Source organism: Bubalus bubalis, chromosome 9 (genome assembly GCF_019923935.1).
Source record: "Bubalus bubalis isolate 160015118507 breed Murrah chromosome 9, NDDB_SH_1, whole genome shotgun sequence".
NCBI classification, from domain to species: Eukaryota; Metazoa; Chordata; class Mammalia; order Artiodactyla; family Bovidae; genus Bubalus; species Bubalus bubalis.
Genome location: NC_059165.1, coordinates 23,569,135 through 23,588,877, shown reverse-complemented (window position 1 = coordinate 23,588,877; position 19,743 = coordinate 23,569,135). Strand labels below are relative to the sequence as shown.

At 40.1% G+C, this 19,743-nt stretch overlaps 1 protein-coding gene across 9 annotated transcripts in view; it reads right to left on the bottom strand.

Moving 5' to 3' along the window:
- Positions 1–19,743, bottom strand: part of CCNH (cyclin H) — a 126,153-nt gene that overhangs the window by 9,590 nt on the left and 96,820 nt on the right. For 8 of the 9 annotated variants that reach the window (XM_044947324.2, XM_006080223.4, XM_006080225.4 and 5 more), the window contains 5 exons: positions 17,106–17,251; positions 15,144–15,266; positions 4,846–4,919; positions 3,663–3,873; positions 274–437 (listed from right to left, as the gene is read on the bottom strand). In XM_044947324.2, the coding sequence (XP_044803259.1) occupies positions 274–437; positions 3,663–3,873; positions 4,846–4,919; positions 15,144–15,266; positions 17,106–17,222 (689 nt within the window). In that variant the 5' untranslated portion in view covers positions 17,223–17,251. Of the gene's footprint in view, positions 1–273; positions 438–3,662; positions 3,874–4,845; positions 4,920–15,143; positions 15,267–17,105; positions 17,352–19,743 lie in introns of those variants that run through there. The other variant, XM_006080222.4, reaches the window with a different exon arrangement.

Below are 19,743 nucleotides of genomic sequence, written 5' to 3'. Positions count from 1 at the left end.
TATTGATAGCTGTTATCAATCTTTTGTTAACAGTAGATTTAATTCTACTTTGATCATAAATGGATCATTTTAGCTCAAAAATATCTTACTCAATTTTTAAATATTTCCTTAAAAGGTGCTTCCAAGTCTTCCCTCAGTTGTCCTCACCGATGCTCAAGCATAAGAACATGAAAGACTGCAGTCACAAAGTGAACCTTACTTAAAAACCTGGGACTCCAGGAAGGAATAAACTGAGGGACTGAGTCTGATCGAAGTTAAAACACAAAACAATACCTTTCCATAGTAATTCCTGCTCTGGATGCACTCGATAAAATGGCAGTCAGAGCAATCTGGGAAGGTGTGTATAAAAGGTGAGCATCCGTCAATGCAACTCTATTAAGAAAGTCATCAGCTGTTTTCCTCAAAATCTCTGGATTCTCCAACAGGGGATAGCGAGTCTAGAAAGAGAGTTTGCAAATGTTATCACTTCTGAGAGTTTAATGGAGTAATAACAAGACAAAAATATTTATATAAACCAGAAAGTGCTTAACACAGAACACTTTTATATGTATAGCCACTTTTATACGTGTAAGCCACATTTAGAAACCAAAGCACCACTTCCTTTTGATTTAAAATTCTTTCTACCAAAAATTTACTTTTTGGAAGTAAATGGAAATGAATCTTGGTTTGATTATAGAATGATTTAATATATGCCTAAGATATATGAACCATCCCTTGTAAATGCTCAGTCATGTCCAACTCTCTTGCCACTCAATGAACTGCAGCCTGCTAGGCTACTCTGTCCGTGGAATTTCCCAGGCAAGAACACTGGAGTGGGTTGCCATTTCTTCCTCGAGGGGATCTCCCCGACCCAGGGATCGAACCTGCATCTCCTGCCTCTCCTGCACTGGCAGGCAGATTCTTTACCACTGAGCCACCTGATGGTCCTCTATTTTCTAACAATTTCTACCTAATGAACCCTAATCTTAAGCCCTCAGATATATTTCAGATATCCACATTCAAGTCCCAAAGCAGTTAGAAATCTTATAGTCTGAAACAGAACAGCCCGAGTCAGTTGTGCAGTCAGACCCAGGTCTTGTCATTATCCCCAAATGCCTGCCCTGATACTACAAACCCAACATTCTGCTCTGACCACAGCGCTCCCTTTCCCAGGACCCAATACTTCACAGCTGTTCTCTGACTTCCTCCTCAGAACCTCTGGTTCCTTATCCCTATACTTGCTCCTACTCACCAGTGTCCACTGGTTCCGATTTTCCTCTTTAATTCCCTGCTCCAGTACGCTGCCAACATATTTCCAGCAAAATGTCAATAGCAGTCAAACTCAACCAACCTTCTTTACAACTGTACCCAGATTTCTGGGTCCTGCTAAAGAAAACAATACAACCAAGAGGTCCGGAAATATTCATATAAATTCAAGTTCACTGACCTCAAAACGGCTCTCAACACTGCCTAGATATGATGATAATATTCCGTTGAAAATGTGTTCTCCCCCTTTTTTGGTGATTAAACACTTTCCACCTGACTCAAAGTCTTTGATAATTCTCAGAAACTTCACTGCTCTCAGAAAATGAACTTTGCTGATAACAAAGACACTATTTCCTGCTACAGTCAGATCCCCAGGCATAACATTATCCTTCCCTATGTTTTCCTCTTTTCCTCCATTAAGAGAAACAGCCAATTCTTCTACCTTGCTTCGAAATCCCGTGTCAGGCCCTTTCACCACACTCCAAAGGAAAATACAAGCTACATATATTCGGTTACGTTTTACTACCTCTCTGCATCAGTTTCTTACACAAAACACAACAAAAAACTGTTCCTTTCTTCTAGCAGTCCCCTTGCACCCCATCTTTTCAATCATCCCACCTTCTTTTTCCACTTCAAAGACAAGCAATTTAATCCAAGATATGGATATATTTTCTCACCTTTGATTTATTCCCCAACCAGCTCCAATCTGCTTTCTTCTTCCACACTCCACAAAGACTAATTTTACCAAGATCACAAATCACCTTTGGCACTAACTCCAGCAAATGTCAACTTTTTTACTTTGCCTGAATTCTGAGCAGGTTTGGAGAGCTGTCCCTGATCATATTATAAAAGCATTCTACATCTCCAAAAGTCCTACCTCTCTGGATATTCTTCAGTCTTCTTATTTTTCTCTAGCTACCCTTTAAATAGTCCTTATGACCAATCCATTTGAAATCTTCCTGGGGCAATCATGCCCAAATCTATACCTTCTGCCTACCCATCTCTCTGACCTCCAGACATAAACATCTACCAACAATCTACCTGTATCAATCACAAACAATCTAGCTGTATCAGACCCAATCTACCTGTATCATAAATGTACCACCATCTACCTATATGCTCAGGCCAGAAAACGGGGGATTCTCTCACTGTCTTCACTCTATATGCAATCATTCTTCAAGCTCTACCAACTCTGCCTATCCCAAGCCCAAGAAGCTCTCTCTGTAGCCAGTGCCACCACGTGAGTCAAACCAACCATCTTCTGCCTGAACTACTGTTACTGGGATCCCTTCATCCATTCGAATCCATTCTCCTTATTATGCCTGACATATAGTACAGATGTGCAATCAACACCCGGTACGGACTATGAGCTTGCCAACATGTTGTTTAAAGCTGCAAACCTAATCATGCCACTCTTCAGACCTGAACCCTTCACTGGCTTCTTGTCACTCTGTTTGAAATCTGTAACGTTACTTCTGCAGTCTAGACTGCCTTCCACTCAGGCAGACATCCCTATCTCTCTCTCAGTTCTGTTTAGGTTCTTTAGTGTACCATGGTTTTTAAAGTCTGGGCCTTTGCCAAAGAAGTCTCTGAGCAGGATGCTCTTCTACCCCCCAGTCCCTAGTCTTGCTTTGAATTTCACCTTGTTACACTTTCTCAGAACTGTCTCCTCTTCCTCTCAATCTGCCATCTCCTTCTAAAGCACCCTGAATTTCCGCTTCTGTTAACACTTAGCACATTGAATATGTGATACTGTCTTTCTCGTGAGACTATAAGGCCTATAAAGTTGAGGCTGTTCCTGTCTAGTTCTTGACTAATCCTTAAGCACAGTGTTTGGCATACAGAAAGCACCCAGATTTTGCTATTCAAGATGAATGAACCAATTTGTGACTTCTGTTTACTTAACTCACACTATTCAAGCCCTTCTTCAGGACGGAAACAGCTTTAGTTGCTTTTGTTAGTGTTCTGACAAAACATTTTATTTACTGTTACTTTTGATGCTTATGTATTGATTTTAGTTCACAAGGTCCTAAAAATAGAAGTCACTTAGCAATCTTCTAGTTTAAAATTAAGCCTTTTGTATCCAAGACAGTATACTTGAGTTAGAAGAGTTAAGTCTTTAAAAGTGTTACTATAAAGACACAATGGTCTTCATTAGGGTCCCTGGGCTGGTATTTGCAAATCTACTAAATCAGAAGCTCTGGGACTAGTCTGACAATTTCAGTTATAAGCCCTCCAGGTGATTCTGAAGCACTAAAGCACACTGAAGTTTGAGAACTATTGCCCTAGGAGTCCAGGCCAAACTCATATTTTAGTTAAACCCATTAGGATCATTACAAATTATAGCAAAATTTTGATTCTTTTAACAATAGCAAAGGAGTTCACTCTACCAATTTACTTTACATCAGCAAGATTACCTTTAAATCAATGAGAAAGCCCTCAAAGGGTCTATAAGGATTGTGGACAATAAGGTGGAAATTAAGTTGCTGTATAAGAAGCAGTTCATATTCCAGAATCTGTTCGAGTGCTTTCTCTTGTCCAAGAGGGCTCTCCCGCAGATTTCCAACAAACTGTGGACTAGATACATTGAATTCATCTACTTTGCAAGCCAAAAATGCACAAGTGAGCCTAGAGGAAAAAATAAGGGAGGAATATGTATAAAATAATGAAATATTTCTAAACGTATGTTCTAAAACTGCCTAATATTCACAAATGACTATACTAGACATCTTTGGAAATTGGTTAAAAAAAAGTTTCCTGTTTAATCTTTTTATTCATAAGGTGACTAAAGTTTTAGGTTGAACTGTATAATAGTGTCATAGCATTCAATTATTAACTTAATGGCAGTTCAGCCTAAATATCTGGGAAAACAAAATAATAGGAGCAAGAGAACTCAGCATCATGAAAAACAAATAAGAGGGGAAAAAAAAGCACACACGTAAGTACATATGGGCCTGGGAAGAAAGTTATATCAGAGAAACATTATGACAAGCCATCAGTGGAAGTCTCTAAGGGCATTTAAATAGAGGGTTATTACCTCAAGAACAAATCTATTAAACTCTCATGGCTGCTACATAAATTTTAGACTGAGAAAGATTACCAGAAAAACCAATATGGGATGTACCAGGGGCATGACCAAGACTGGTAGAAATGGGAATAAAAAAGAAGAAGTATACAGGAACAGTATGATTGACAGCAAGTTCTTTGCTACATCTCATACTAACTTCATCTTTATTTTTAATGATAAGCACAGTGCTTAGCAGAGACCAGAAACAACAGATCTTTGTTCAAGTGAAATGAATACGGAACTATAGGACTTGTAAATTTGTAGAGAAAGAGGAGTTACCGTAAATGATTCTCAGAGAAACTGAGTGAAGAAAAGTTCCACTAACAGAAAGATATTAGGGTAGCTAATTTGAGAGAAATAGAATGTGAATTTGGACAAGTGCCAGTACAGATGTCATTAGAATTAGTGGGAGCGATCTTAAGTTCAGAACAGAATACAAGTATAAATTACCCTTTATTAGGAAGTCATTTTCACACACATACATGGTCACATAGTAAAAAAGTATTAAGTGAAAATCAATAAATTATACTTACATTATTATCCGGGGGTGATATTCCATTACTGAATTATTAAGATAAAAGCGCTTGAAATACATACAAGCTGTACCCTAAGATTAAAAATAAACATATTATCAGAACCTATTCACACATACAAGTTGTTCTGTATTAAAAAAAAAAAAAAAAAAGCTTATTTATGCAACATTCCTTTAAAAAAGTCACTGGTAAAAAATACCAAAACTTATTTTTTCTTAACTCTAAATAAATTGCGATAAATTACTACAGAAAAACCACAGCCAAAAGACCTTCTGTTGTCCTTCCGCACCTACTTTGGGTTAGCCTTCTTGTGGTCACTGACTTCAATTAAAAACTGTATGGTGGTTTTATACAACAGGCTCCCCATTCCAGTATTCATGGGCTTCCCTGGAGGCTCAGATGGTGAAGAATCCGCCTGCAATGCAGGAAACCCGGGTTTGATCCCTGGGTTGGGAAGATCCCCTGGAGGAGGGCATGGCGGGCTACAGTCCACAGAGTCACAAAGAGTTGGACACGACTGAGTGACTAAGTATACACATATACTTGTATAATTTATACAAATGATCAAAGCTTAACCAGTCAATCTTATAAAATATTGATAGAATAATACTGTTAGAGCAATGAGTCTTCTCTTTAAATCCACTCTAGATCTGTGATCTAACTGTGATCACTGCTGCCAAACCAAACATCAGAAGCAGAAACTACCATTTACTGACTGCATCCCATGTGCCACATTTTGTGCCAAGTACAAAACTATCACCTTATTTTAATTCTTATAACAATGTGGTGAAGTGCTGCTATCCCTACAGATAAAGAAACTGAATATCAATGAGGTTAACTGACTTGCTCAAGGTCACACATCTAACAAGGAACGGGGATGTTTTCAACCAAGGTCTGCCTGTACTTTTAACCACTATTTCATTTGGCTAGAACCAATGAAATAAATTTTTAGGATGGAAAAAATATATTTCTTTTTAAGTACTTCTGAAGTTTAGTTTGGGCACTTTACATGAAACAAACATCAAAACTATCAGTTATAAAAAATAAGTTATATAAAGGCAAATTCCACAAAGAAGTTTATTCAAGGATTCAGTTTCTTCACCTGAAAAGATCACTTAAACCTACTGCCTCATGTTATAGCTTTCTTATCAGAAAAGACTAGGACCAAATCTGGAGATGGAAAGGAAGCACATCTAAAATTTTACATAAATCTGATCTCAGATAAAAGTCTGATTAAAAAAAGAAAATACTATGAATACTTTTGGATTATATTTTCAATATACTTCATTTATCAATTTTAAAAATGGAGATTATTTACTAGGAGCTTATTCTTTTGTGAGTCATAGATTATTCACTCAGTTTAACTTTAAAATGTATGATCTACTTTCACTTAAGGCTTTCATATTTGATATTCACAACAAATCTGTGAGATAATATGGAAAAAATAATTTATATGCATCCCTTTTTTAATCTTGCAGCTTTTAAATTTGTTTATTTTCTATCAACAAGAATACACATATCCAGATGGGAAAACAAAACAGTACCCCAGTAGGATAAGTGAAGTGGAGACGCACAATCTACCTGTAAGAATTGAGATTAAGGATGGTGGAGACAGATGATCCAAGAACTCAGAAAAAGAAGAGACATAGATTAAGATAGAAGAAATGTTTAACAAAGAGTGAGGAAATACAAAGGACCAACAGAGATGACCAATACCTTAACTCAAATAAAAAATACATTAGAATTCTACCCAGCAAGGCTCTCATTCAGATTCAACGGAGAAATCAAAAGCTTTATAGATAACCAAAAGCTAAGAGAATTTAGCACCACCAAACCAGTTTTACAACAAATGCCAAAGGAAATTCTCTAGGTGGAAAAGAAACGGCCACAACTAGAAACAAGAAAACTACAAATGGGAAAGCTTTTATATACCAGCAAAGGCATATATACAGTAAAGGTAGGAAATCATCCACACACACAGTAGCAACTGTGAGGAGAGTACAAATGCAGGATATTGAAAATGCATTCGAAACTAAGAGACCTGAAACTTAAAACAATCTAGTGTACATTTACACACACACACACACACACACACACACACACACACAGACTTCCATGGTGGCTCAGTGGTGAAGAATCCATCTGCCAATGCAGGAGACACAGGTTCAATCTCTGGGTTGGGAAGATTCCTTAGGGAAGGAAATGGAAACTCATTCCAGTATTCTTGCCAGGGGAAATCTCTTGGGCAAAAGAGCCTGGCAGGCTATAGTCCATGGGGTCACAAGAGTAGGACATGACTTAGAGACAAAAGCAACTTTTAGAGACAAAAGCAACTTAGAGACAAAAGCAAATTTTATATATATGAAATCCTCAATGCTAACTGCAAACCAAAAATCTATGACATACACACACACAAAAAGGAATCCAAACAAATAACAATGAACAAAATGGCAATAAGAACATGCACATTGATAATTACCTTAAACGCAAACGGATTACATGCCCCAACCAAAAGACACAGACTGACTGAAACAAGACCCATATATGTACTGTCTACAAGAGACCCCACTTCAGATCTAGGGACACATACAAACTGAAAGTGAGGGAATGAAAAAAGATTCCATGAAAATGGCAATCAAAAGAAAGCTAGAGTATTGAGGCTCATATCAGACAAACAGACTAAAGACTGTTGCAATAGATTAAAAAGACACTACATGATGATCAAGGGATCAATGCACAAAGATACAACAACTGTAAATACATGTGCATCCTGCACAGGAGCTCCTCAATATACAAGGCAAACGCTAACAGCCAAAAAAGGAGAAAAGGGCGGTAACACAATAATAGTGGGGGACTTAAACAACCTAGACAGCATATTCAAAAGCAGAGACATTACTTTGTCAACAAAGGTCCGTCTAGTCAAGGCTATGGTTTTTCCAGTGGTCGTGTATGGATGTGAGAGGTGGACTATAAAGAAAGCTGAGTGCCGAAGAACTGATGCTTTTGAACTGAAGTGCTGGAGAGGACTCTTGAGAGTCCCTTGGACTGTGCAAGGAGATCCAACCAGTCCATTCTAAAGGAGATCAGTCCTGGGTATTCATTGGAAGGACTGATGTTGAAGCTGAAACTCCAATACTTTGGCCACCTGGTGTGAAGAGCTGACTCATTTGAAAAGACCCTGATGCTGGGAAAGATTGAAGGCAGGAGGAGAAGGGGATGACAGAGGATGAGATGGTTGGATGACATCACCGACTCAATGGACATGAGTTTGGGTGAACTCTGGGAGTTGGTAACAGACAGGGAGGCCTGGCTTGCTGCGGTTCATGGGGTCGCAAAGAGTTGGACATGACTGAATGACTGAACTGAACTAAACACCCTACTTACATCAAGAGACAGATCATCCAGACAGAAAATCAATAAGGAAACTCAGGCTTTAAATGACACATTAAACCAGATGGGTTTAACTTAAATTTATTGAATATTTCATCTGAAAGCAGCAGAATAAACATTCAAATGTACAGGGTACACTCAGACAGATCACAGGTAACCCATAAAGCAAAGCTTGATAAATTTAAAAAAACTGAAATCACATCAACCATCTTTTCCAACCACAATGCTATGACATTAGAAATCAACCACAAGAAAAAAATTGTGAAAAACACAAACACTTGGAGGCTAAATAATATGCTACTAAACAACCAATGCATCGCTGAAGAAATCAAAGAGAAAATCAAATTCCTAGGAACAAATGAAAACCAAAGCAGGACAATCCAAAATCTTTAGGATGCAGTAAAAGCAGTTATACAAGCGAAGTTTATAGAAATACAGTCTTACCTCAGGAAATAAGAAAAATCTCAAACAACCTAACCTTACTCTTAAAGCAACTAGAGAAAGAAGAGCAAATAAAACCCAAAGTTAGCAAAAAGAAAGAAATCACAAAGATCAGGCCAGAAATAAATGAAATTAGACACGAAGAAAATAATAAAAAAACAAGCTAGTTCTTGGAAAAGATAAGCAAAATTGACAAACCTTTAGCCAAACCCATCAAGAAAAACAGGGGAGGGCTCAAATCAATAATGAAAAAGGAGAAGTTACAATGGATACCACGGAAATACCAAGGATCACAAGAGACTTGTATAAGCAACTATGTGCCAATAAAACGAACAACCTAGAAGAAATGGACAAATTCTTTGAAATGCAAATCTCCCAAAACTGAACTAGGAAGAAATGGAAAATATGGACAGACCAATTGTAAGCACTGAAAAAGAAACTATGATTAAGAATCTCCCAAACAAAAGTCCAGGACTAGATGGCTTCATGGGTAAATGCAATGAAACCTTTAGAGCAGGGGTCCCCAGCCTCTGGGAGCCAATGGCTGATGGTCTGAGGTGGAGCTGTTGTAGTAATAACAGAAATGAAGCACACACTAAACGGAATGTGCTCGAAATCACCCCGAAACCGGCCCCACCCCACCCCTCCAGTCCACTGAAAAACCGTCTTCCACAAAAACAGTCCCTGGTGCCAAAAAGGTTGGAGACTACTGATAAAGGGAATAGTTTAGAGACTAGTTAACACCCATCCTTCTGAAACCCTTCCAAAAACTGCAGAGGGAGAAACACTCCCAAACTCATTCTATGAAGCCACCATCACCCAGATGCCAAAACCAGACTGATACCACAAAATACCACTCATGAACATAGATGCAAAAATCCTCCACAAAATACTACCAAACTGAATTGAACAATACATTAGAAAGATCATTCACGAGGACTTCCTTGGTGGCTCAGTGGTAAATCTGCTGGTAAATCTACCTGCTAATGCAGGAGACACAGGCTCAATCCCTGGTCCGAGAAGACCCACATGCTGCGGAGCAACTAAACCCACGTGCCACAACTACTGAGCCTGTGCTGTAGAGTCCACGATCCGTAACTACTGAGCCCACGTGCCCTAAGGCCTGTGCTCTGCAACATGGGATGCCACCCAATAAGTCCGTGCACTTGCAACTAGAGAAAAGCCTGTGCAGCAATGAAGACCGAGCCCAGCCAAATGGTCATACACCGTGATCAAGGGGCATTTTTCTTAGGCTACAAATATTTTTCAATATCTACAAATTAATTAGACTGATATACTGCATTAACAAAATGAAGAATAAAAACTATATGATCATCTCAATAGACACAGAAAAAACCTGAGAAAATCCAACACTGATTTGATTAATACTCTCCAGAAAGTGCACAAAAAGAACCTACCTCAACACAGTAAAGGCCATATATGACAAACCCACAGCAACATCATGCTCAATAGTGAAAAGCTGAAAGCATTTCCTCTATCATCAGAAACAAGACAAGGATGTCCACTCTCAACGTTCTTACTCAACAGTTTTGGAAGTCCTAACCACAGCAATCAGAGAAGAAAAGGAAACAAAAGGAATCCAAATTAGGAAAAAAAACACCAAAACTGTTACTGTTGGCAGATGACATTATACTAAACATTGAAAATCCTAAAGATGTTACCATAAAACTACCAGAGCTCATCAGTGAATTCTATACAGTTGCAGGATACAAAATTAATACACAGAAATCTCTTGCATTTCTATATACAAATGAAAGATCAGAAAGAAATATTAAGGAAACAATTCCATTTTTGACCACATCAAAAAGAATAAAATACCTATGAATAAACCCACCTGAGGAGGCAGAAATCCTGTACTCTAAAAACTGTAATACTCTGATGAAAGAAATCAAAGATGACAAAAACAGATGGAAAGATTTACCATATTCCTGATTGAAAGAATCAACACTGTCAAAATAACTAACCAAGGTAATCTACAGATTCAATGCAATCCCTATCAAATTACCAATGGCAGTTTTTGTAAATCTAGAACTAAAAAAAATCTTAAAATTTGTATGGAAACACTGCTGCTGCTGCTGCCGCCGCCGCCAAGTTGCTTCAGTCATGTCCAACTCTGTGCGACCCTATAGATGGCAACCCACCAGGCTCCCCTGTCCCTGGGATTCTCCAGGCAAGAACACTGGAGTGGGTTGCCATTTCCTTCTCCAATGCATGAAAGTGAAAAGTGAAAGTGAAGTCGCTCAGTCATGTCTGACTCTTAGCGACCCCATGGACTGCAGCCTACCAGGCTCCTCTGCCCATGGGATTTTCCAGGCAAGAGTACTGGAGTGGGGTGCCAAAGACCCAAATAGCCATACCAATCTTGAGAAAGAAAAACAGAGCTGGAGGAATGAGGCTCCCTGACTTATGACTATACTATTAAGATACAGTAATTAATACAGTATGGTACTGGCAAACTATTAGAATCTGCCTGCAATGCAGAAGACCCCGATTTGATTCCTGGGTCAGGAAGATCTGCTGAAGAAGGGATAGGCATCCCACTGCAGTACTCTTGGGCTTCCCTCCTGGCTTAGCTGGTAAAGAATTCCACAATGTGGGAGACCTGGGTTCAATCCCTGGGTTGGGAAGATCCCCTGGAGAAGGGAAGGCTACCCACTCCAGTATCCTGGCCTGGAGAATTCCATGGACTTACAGTACATGGGGTCACAAAGAGTCAAGACACAGCTGAGCAACTTTCACTGGCAAACCAACAGACACATAGATCAATGGAACAGGATAGAAAGCAGAGAAATAAACCCATGCACTCATGGTTAATCTCAACAAAGGAGGCAAGAATATATAATGAAAAAAAGACATTCTTCAATAAGTGCTGCTGGGGAAACTGAACAGCTACCTATACAAGAATGAAATTAGAACACTCACTAACACCACACACAAAAATAAACTCAAATGGATTAAAGACCTAACTGTGAGACCAGACATCATAAAACTCTTAGAGGAAAACAAAGGCACAATACTCTTTGACATAAATCACAACAGTATCTTTTTGGATCCACCTCCGAGGGTAATGAAAATAAACAAATGAGATCTAATTAAACTTAAAAGGTTTTTGCACAGAAAAGGAAATTATAAACAAAACAAAAAGACAACCCTCAAAATGGGAGAACTGCAAACAAAGAACCAACAAAGGATTAATCTCTAAAATATACAAAGAGCTCATGTAGCTCAATATTAAAAAAAAAAAAAGAAACCCAATCAAAAAATGTGCAGAAGATATAATATAGATATTTCTCCTAAGAACATATACAGATGACCAAAAAGCACATGAAAAGATGCTCTGCATGGCTAATTACTAGAAAAGTGCAAACCAAAAATACAATGAGGTATTAACACACATCAGAATGGCCATCATCAAAAATTTTACAAAAAATCCATGCTAGAGAGGGTATGGAGAAAAGGGAACCCTCCTACACTGCAGCTGAGAATGTAAAATGGTACAGACACAGTGGAGAACAGTATCACTTCAGTTCAGTCACTCAGTCGTGTCCGACTCTTTGCAACCCCATGAATCGCAGCTTGCCAGGCCTCCCTGTCCATCACCAACTCCCGGAGTTCACTCAAACCCACATCCATTGAGTTGGTGATGCCATCCAGCCATCTCATCCTCTGTTGTCCCCTTCTCCTCCTGCCCCCAATCCCTCCCAGCATCAGAGTCTTTTCCAATGAGTCAACTCTTCGCATGAGGTGGCCAAAGTACTGGAACTTCAGCTTTAGCCTCATTCCCTCCAAAGAACACCCAGGGCTGATCTCCTTCAGAATGGACTGGTTGGATCTCCTTGCAGTCCAAGGGAGTCTCAGGAGTCTTCTCCAACACCACAGTTCAAAAACATCAATTCTTCAGTGCTCAGCTTTCTTCACAGTCCAACTCTCACATCCATACATGACCACAGGAAAACCATAGCCTTGGCTAGACAGACCTTTGTTGGCAAAGTAATGTCTCTGCTTTTCAATATGCCATCTAGGTTGGTCATAACTTTCCTTCCAAGGAGTAAGCGTCTTTTAATTTCATGGCTGCAATCACCATCTGCAGTGATTTTGGAGCCCCCAAAAATAAAATCTGACACTGTTTCCCCATCTATTTCCCATGAAGTGATGGGACCAGATGCTATGATCTTCATTTTCTGAATGTTGAGCTTTAAGCCAACTTTTTCACTCTCCTCTTTCACTTTCATCAAGAAGCTTTTTAGTTCCTCTTCACTTTCTGCATAAGGGTGGTGTCATCTGCATATCTGAGTTATTGATATTTCTCCCAGCAATCTTGCTTCCAGTTTGTGCTTCTTCCAGTCCAGCGTTTCTCATGATGTACTCTGCATAGAAGTTAAATAAGCAGGGTGACAGTATACAGCCTTGATGGACTCCTTTTCCTATTTGGAACCAGTCGTTTGTTCCATGTCCAGTTCTAACTGTTGCTTCCTGACCTGCATACAGGTTTCTCAAGAGGCAGGTCAGGTGGTCTTGTACTCCCATCTCTTGAAGAATTTTCCACAGTTTATTGTGATCCACACAGTCAAAGGCTTTGGCATAGTCAATAAAGCAGAAATAGATGTTTTTCTGGAACTCTCTTGCTTTTTCGATGACCTAGCAGATGTTGGCAATTTGATTTCTGGTTCCTCTGCCTTTTCTAAAACCAGCTTGAACATCTGGAAGTTCCCGGTTCACGTATTGCTGAAGCCTGGCTTGGAGAGTTTTGAGCATTACTTTACTAGCATGTGAGTTGAGTGCAATTGTGTGGTAGTTTGAGAACGGTATGGACAGCTCTAAAAAACTAAAACCAGAGCTATCATATGATAAACAATCCCATTCCTCGGCATATATCTGGAGAAAACCATACTTCAAAGATACATACACCCCAATGCTCACTGCAGCACTATTTACAACAGTTAAGACATGGGAGCAATCCAAATGTCTATCAACAGAGGAATTTAAAAAGAATATGTGGTACAGTATACAATGGAATATTACTCAGCCATAGCCAGGTGGCCCAGTGGTAAAGAACCAAGCTGACAATGAAGGAGACATAAGAGACATAAGTGATATAAGAGAGGTGGGTTCAATTCCTGGGTCAGGAAGAGCCCCTGGAGAAGAAAATGGCAACCCACTCCAGTATTCTTGCCTGGAAAATCCCATGGACAGAGGAGCCTGGCAGGCTACAGTTCACGCAGTCACAAAAGAGTTGCACATGACTTAGCAACTGAACAAAAAACAAATACTCCATTTGTAGCAACATGAATGGACCTAAAGATTAACATACTAAGTGAAGTCAGAGAAAGACAAATATCATATGATATCACTTCTATGTGGAATCTAAAAAATTACACAAATGAACTTATTTACAGAACAGAAACAGACTCACAGACTTAGAAAACAAACTTTTGATTAACAGAGGGGAAAGATGGGGGATGAGGGATAAATTAAGTTACGATTAAAGTATACACACTACTGTATATAGATAAACAACAAGAACCTACTGTATAACACAGGAAACTCTAGTTAGTACTCTGCGATAACCTATATGGGAAAAGAATGTGAAAAAGAACAGATATATGTATGTTGCTGCTGCTGCTAAGTCGCTTTAGTCGTGTCTGACTCTGTGCGACCCATAGACGGCAGCCCACCAGGCTCCACTGTCCCTGGGATTCTCCAGGCAAGAACACTGGAGTGGGTTGCCATTTCCTTCTCCAATGCATAAAAGTGAAAAGTCAAAGTGAAGTTGCTCAGTCGTGTCCAACGCTTAGCGACCCCATGGACTGCAGCCTACCAGGCTCCTCCGTCCATGGGATTTTCCAGGTAAGAGTACTGGAGTGGGGTGCCATTCCTTCTCCGAGATATATGATGTATAACTAAATCACTTTGCTGAAACATAACACTGTAATCAAATATACTCCAGTTAAAAAAGAGAGAGGATAGAAACAATGACAGAGACAGCATATACAAATCCATTTAGCCAAAAAGTTTTAACTACCTGTTTTTCCTCAACAATACCCTATCACAGTACAAACACATAGAAACACACAAGCACATACACAAACATCCCAAACAAAGACATGAGAACCCAGAGGGAAAGTAATTTTTTTCTTTCCCTATAAAATGAGAATGTCATGACATTTCCAGCAGACCTCAAAATTCTTTTGACATGAAATGAGTTTTGAAACACTGTGTAAGATACAATGTAAGAATTCATAATTTAATGCATTTATTGAAAAATATGTGACAACCAATATTGATGCATAAATTATATATATAACTAATGTGCATTTTTGTGTAAAGTGGATAGAGAATTGAGTTAAATATTTATAAGAGGATATAAGTTAGCTTATAAGATTAATCTTTATAAGCTCTTGTAAGTTAGCTACAGGAATTTATACCTCATTACCACTAAAGCTTACCACAACAGATCTTGGCATTGCTGGCTTGAACACCGAACAGAATTCCAATAATCTTTTCTCATAATATTTGCAGAGCGTTATTTCTTCGTGAGGCTCAAGAAAGACGGGGTCATTTGGAAGAATCTTTAGATCAAAAGTTAGAACAAAAGTTTAATAAGTTAGATAATCTTAATATTTCTCTGTGCAGATTTAATTAAGTTTTTATCTCTAACCAAATTTTCTCTTTACAGAATTGCTAATATTCAAAAAAATAAGTTTTAAAAAATATTCAATAAACTAAAACTGTGCCACAATTGCATAACTTCTCAGAATGTCAGCTGAATATTTGCTCACTAAGGTATAAGTAATCGTGAGGAGCGTGTGTATATGTTCACAAGTTTGATGTCGCTTTTACAGATCAAAAGGAAGAAACCATCAATGGTTGGAAAACTTTCAATAGCCCTTTCTCAGTCGGTTATTGAGTCACAGAGGTTGAAGTAAAAATCAAGTGTCTCAAGGATAATTCTGACCCTTAACATATTACCTCTTCTGCATCTCTATAAAATTTCTACAAAATACACTGTAGGGTTAATAAATACTACAATTTTACAACAAAAATATCTATTTGGTGCCACTACTGGTTTAATTACAACTGCCAAAAAAGGTATGTTGAGTCCTAACACCAGTACCTCACAATGTGAGAAAATAAGGTCTTTGCAGATACAATTTGTTAAGATGAGGTCCTACTGAAGTAGAAAAGGCTTCTAATCCAATATGACTGGTAGCTTTGTAAGAAGAACATATAAAGAGACAGAGACACAGGGAGAACACTCTGGAAAGAAGGAGCTAGAGGCTGGAGTTGGTTGCCACTAGCAGAAAAACACCTGGGGTTACCAGAAGCTGAAGAGGAAAGGGTCTAGACGTTGTAGAGAGCACTACTCCACAAACACCTCTAGCCTCCAGAACTCAAACAATAAATCTCTGCTGTGTTAAGTCACTTAGTGTATGGTATTGTGGCAGGCCTAGGAAACTAACACAGGTGGGGCTCATTTTATAGAGAGAGCATGGCATTGCGATTCACAGGACAGCTGAAACCAGATTCCATGGGTTCAAATCCTGGCTCTGTCACTTACTAGCAATATAGCCTGAGAAGTTATTCAACCTCTCTGTACTTCAGTGTCCTCAGATGTAATGCAAGGATAATAACAGTATCTACCTCATGGGGTAGTTGTGAGGATTATGAGCTAACAGTTGCCAAATACTGAAAATTTAGCAAAGGAAGTACTACTCTGTAGAGCACAAAAATAAAATGATATGAAGTAAACGAGAGTTACAGGTAAAAGTAAAACTGGAAGGGCGTGGCTGACAGACTATAGTCCAAACCTTCTGTAGTCAATTGGTTTGTGCTAACGGTGTCTCATCCCCTTTCCTCTGCCCTGCCCCATCCAATCAATCCAATCCTTCCCAGAAAGCTCTTTCTAGAACAGAATCTGACAAGATTAATTTCCCATTTAGAATCTAAGGTTTCCCATCTCTCCATCACAGAGTTCAAACTACTTACTTCCGCTTACAAGTTCCCTGCCTGTGTTCTCCAACCTTTCAAACACTCTGCTTCCGCCACACACGATCAAGAGGGTTCCAGAGACCAGCTCTGCGATTTCTGAACTCCGCCTTTGCACCTGTAGCTCTGTCCGCTGGGAAAGTCCTTTCCCCATCTCCACACCAGCCACTAAGAGAAACCTACCCCCGGTACATTAGCATCCTACAAAGTGTTTTCTTTGCCTTGTTACTGACTATACAGTCTGCCGCTCGACTGAGGGGATGGACGGCCTTGTCCGTCTCGTTACCCACTGTAGCTGGCAAGGTGCTCGCTGTTGATTAGATGGATAAACGCACTCTGCGCCGAGGAGGCGGGAGGGAGGTGTGGGGTAAGTCCTGGGGGAGGGGGGGACAGGCAAGAGTTTACAGAGCCCAAGCCCTCACCTTCCCGTTCGCCACCGCTTTGCATTTGAATTTGCGGTTGGCGTCAGCCCGCAACCGCGCCAGCTGCTCCTCGCTGGCGAAAGTCCAGTGCCTCTTCTGGCTACTGTTGTGGTACATCGGGAAATCGGAGGCGAGGCCCAGGGAGTCTGTAGAGAGAAGACCACGAACTGTACAAAACCTGACGTAAAGCACCTAAGCCACCTCCACGGAAGCCATGTCAGGACAACCCGGCGCGGGGGCGATGACGTCAACCTCACGTGGTAATTCCGTCCCCAGTCGCGTTTCCGGAGCGCATTAGGAGGAGAACGGCTCCTGGTGTCTCCAGCGCCTGCGACCCCCACGTGGGCGTGGCCCACAGAAGCCGCTCCTCCTTTCCTGGGCCCTAGCTCCGTCCCTTCCCGACAAGATTTAAAGGAGAAGCGACGCGGAGGGCTGTTCCATGTATGAAATGAGTTGCCAGTCCAGGTTCGATGCACGATACTGGATGCTTGGGGCTGGTGCACTGGGACGACCCAGAGGGATGGAATGGGAAGGGAGGAGGGAAGAGGGTTCAGGATGGGGAACACATGTATACCTGTGGCGGATTCATTTTGATATTTGGCAAAACTAATACAGTTATGTAAAGTTTAAAAATAAAATTAAATTAAAAAAAAAAAAAGCAGAGATGGAAAAATTGATATCCCTGAAGCAATCCATAGGAGGAGGTTCACCCAAGAACTGATGTCAGAATCAGGTCACACAGAGGGATGGTGTTTAAAGTTCAGCATCAGCTATGCAGAACAATTAGTTCCCAGGCTGTCTTAGACACCAAAATGTAGGACAGTTTTGTAAGACCTGGGCAAACAGGAACCAGCTGTGTGCAGACACCAAATGAGCAGGACAAATGAAGCAGAGAAATAGACATAAGTCACTAGTAACAAGGAAGACTGCTGACAAGGGAGGCAGAGCGTTGCCTTGGGCTCTGGATTTTGGTGTCTGCCGTGGAAGGAATCAATTCCAGCCTGGTGACTCTCAGAAGAGACAATAATTGGGAAGAACTATTTGGGGTGGTGTGGGTAGCAGCTGGCATGGTTTGACATCAAACAGATCATACAATATTGATTAAAAAAAGACTAATTTGTGGCTCTCAAAAAAAAAAAAGGGAACTAGCAATACATTTAGGACTTGTGAAGGCTAACCCGAACAATTTAACGTGCTGCGATTCATGGGGTCGCATGGAGTCGGACACGACTGAGCGACTGAACTGAACTGAACTGAACGATTACATGGGGATGACATTGGGCAGCAGACTGAACAGCCAAGATCGTAAAACAGAAGCATTCCTGGTTCTTTTAACAAAGTATGTCTGGAGCGGTACCAAATTCTCGGCCTCAGAGAGACTGGAACATGGTTGGAAAACTAGAAGCAGTGCGTGGGTATTGCTCTTTACTATTCTGACCCTAATGTGTCCCTGTCTTATTCTTCCTGCAGTAAATAACCTAGTTTCTCTAAAACAGAGTACTACTAAAGGAAAAGAAGAAATAGCATTTAAAAAATATCCTCAATATAAATTTAACTCTCCCCAAATTCAAACACTTTTTCTTTTATATTTTAGGACTACTGAAAATTAAGATGTAAAGACACAATCAGTTCAGTTCAGTTCAGTCGCTCAGTCGTGTCCAACTCTGCGACCCCATGAATCGCAGCACGCCAGGCCTCCCTGTCCATCACCAACTCCCGGAGTTCACTCAAACTCACATCCATCGGGTCTGTGATGCCATCCAGCCATCTCATCCTCTGTCATCCCCTTCTCCTCCTGCCCCCAATCGCTCCCAGCATCAGAGTCTTTTCCAAGGAGTCAACTCTTCACATGAGGTGGCCAAAGTACTGGAGTTTCAGCTTTAGCATCATTTAGAACACCCAGGACTGATCTTTAGAATGGACTGGTTGAATCTCCTTGCAGTCCAAGGGATTCTCAAGAGTCTTCTCCAACACCACAGTTCAAAAGCATCAATTCTTTGGCGCTCAGCCTTCTTCACAGTCCAACTCTCACATCCATACATGACTACTGGAAAAAAATAGCCTTGACTAGATGGACCTTTGTTGGCAAAGTAATGTCTCTGCTTTTGAATATGCTATCTAGGTTGGTCATAACTTTCCTTCCAAGGAGTAAGCGTCTTTTAATTTCATGGCTGCAGTCACCATCTGCAGTGATTTTGGAGCCCAGAAAAATAAAGTCTGACACTGTTTCTACTGTTTCCCCATCTATTTGCCACGAAGTAATGGGACCAGATGCCATGATCTTAGTTTTCTGAATACTGAGCTTTAAGCCAACTTTTTCACTCTCCTCTTTCACTTTCAAGAGGCTTTTTAGTTCCTCTTCACTTTCTGCCATAAGGGTGGTATCATCTGCATATCTGAGGTTATTGATATTTCTCCTGGCAATCTTGATTCCAGCTTGTGCTTCTTCCAGCCCAGAGTTTCTCATGATGTACTCTGCATATAAGTTAAATAAGCAGGGTGACAATATACAGCCTTGATGTACTCCTTTTCCTATTTAAAACCAGTCTGTTTTTCCATGTCCAGTTCTAACTGTTGCTTCCTGACCTGCATATAGGTTTCTCAATATATTGAGGAGCAAATTCTAAAAATCCATATT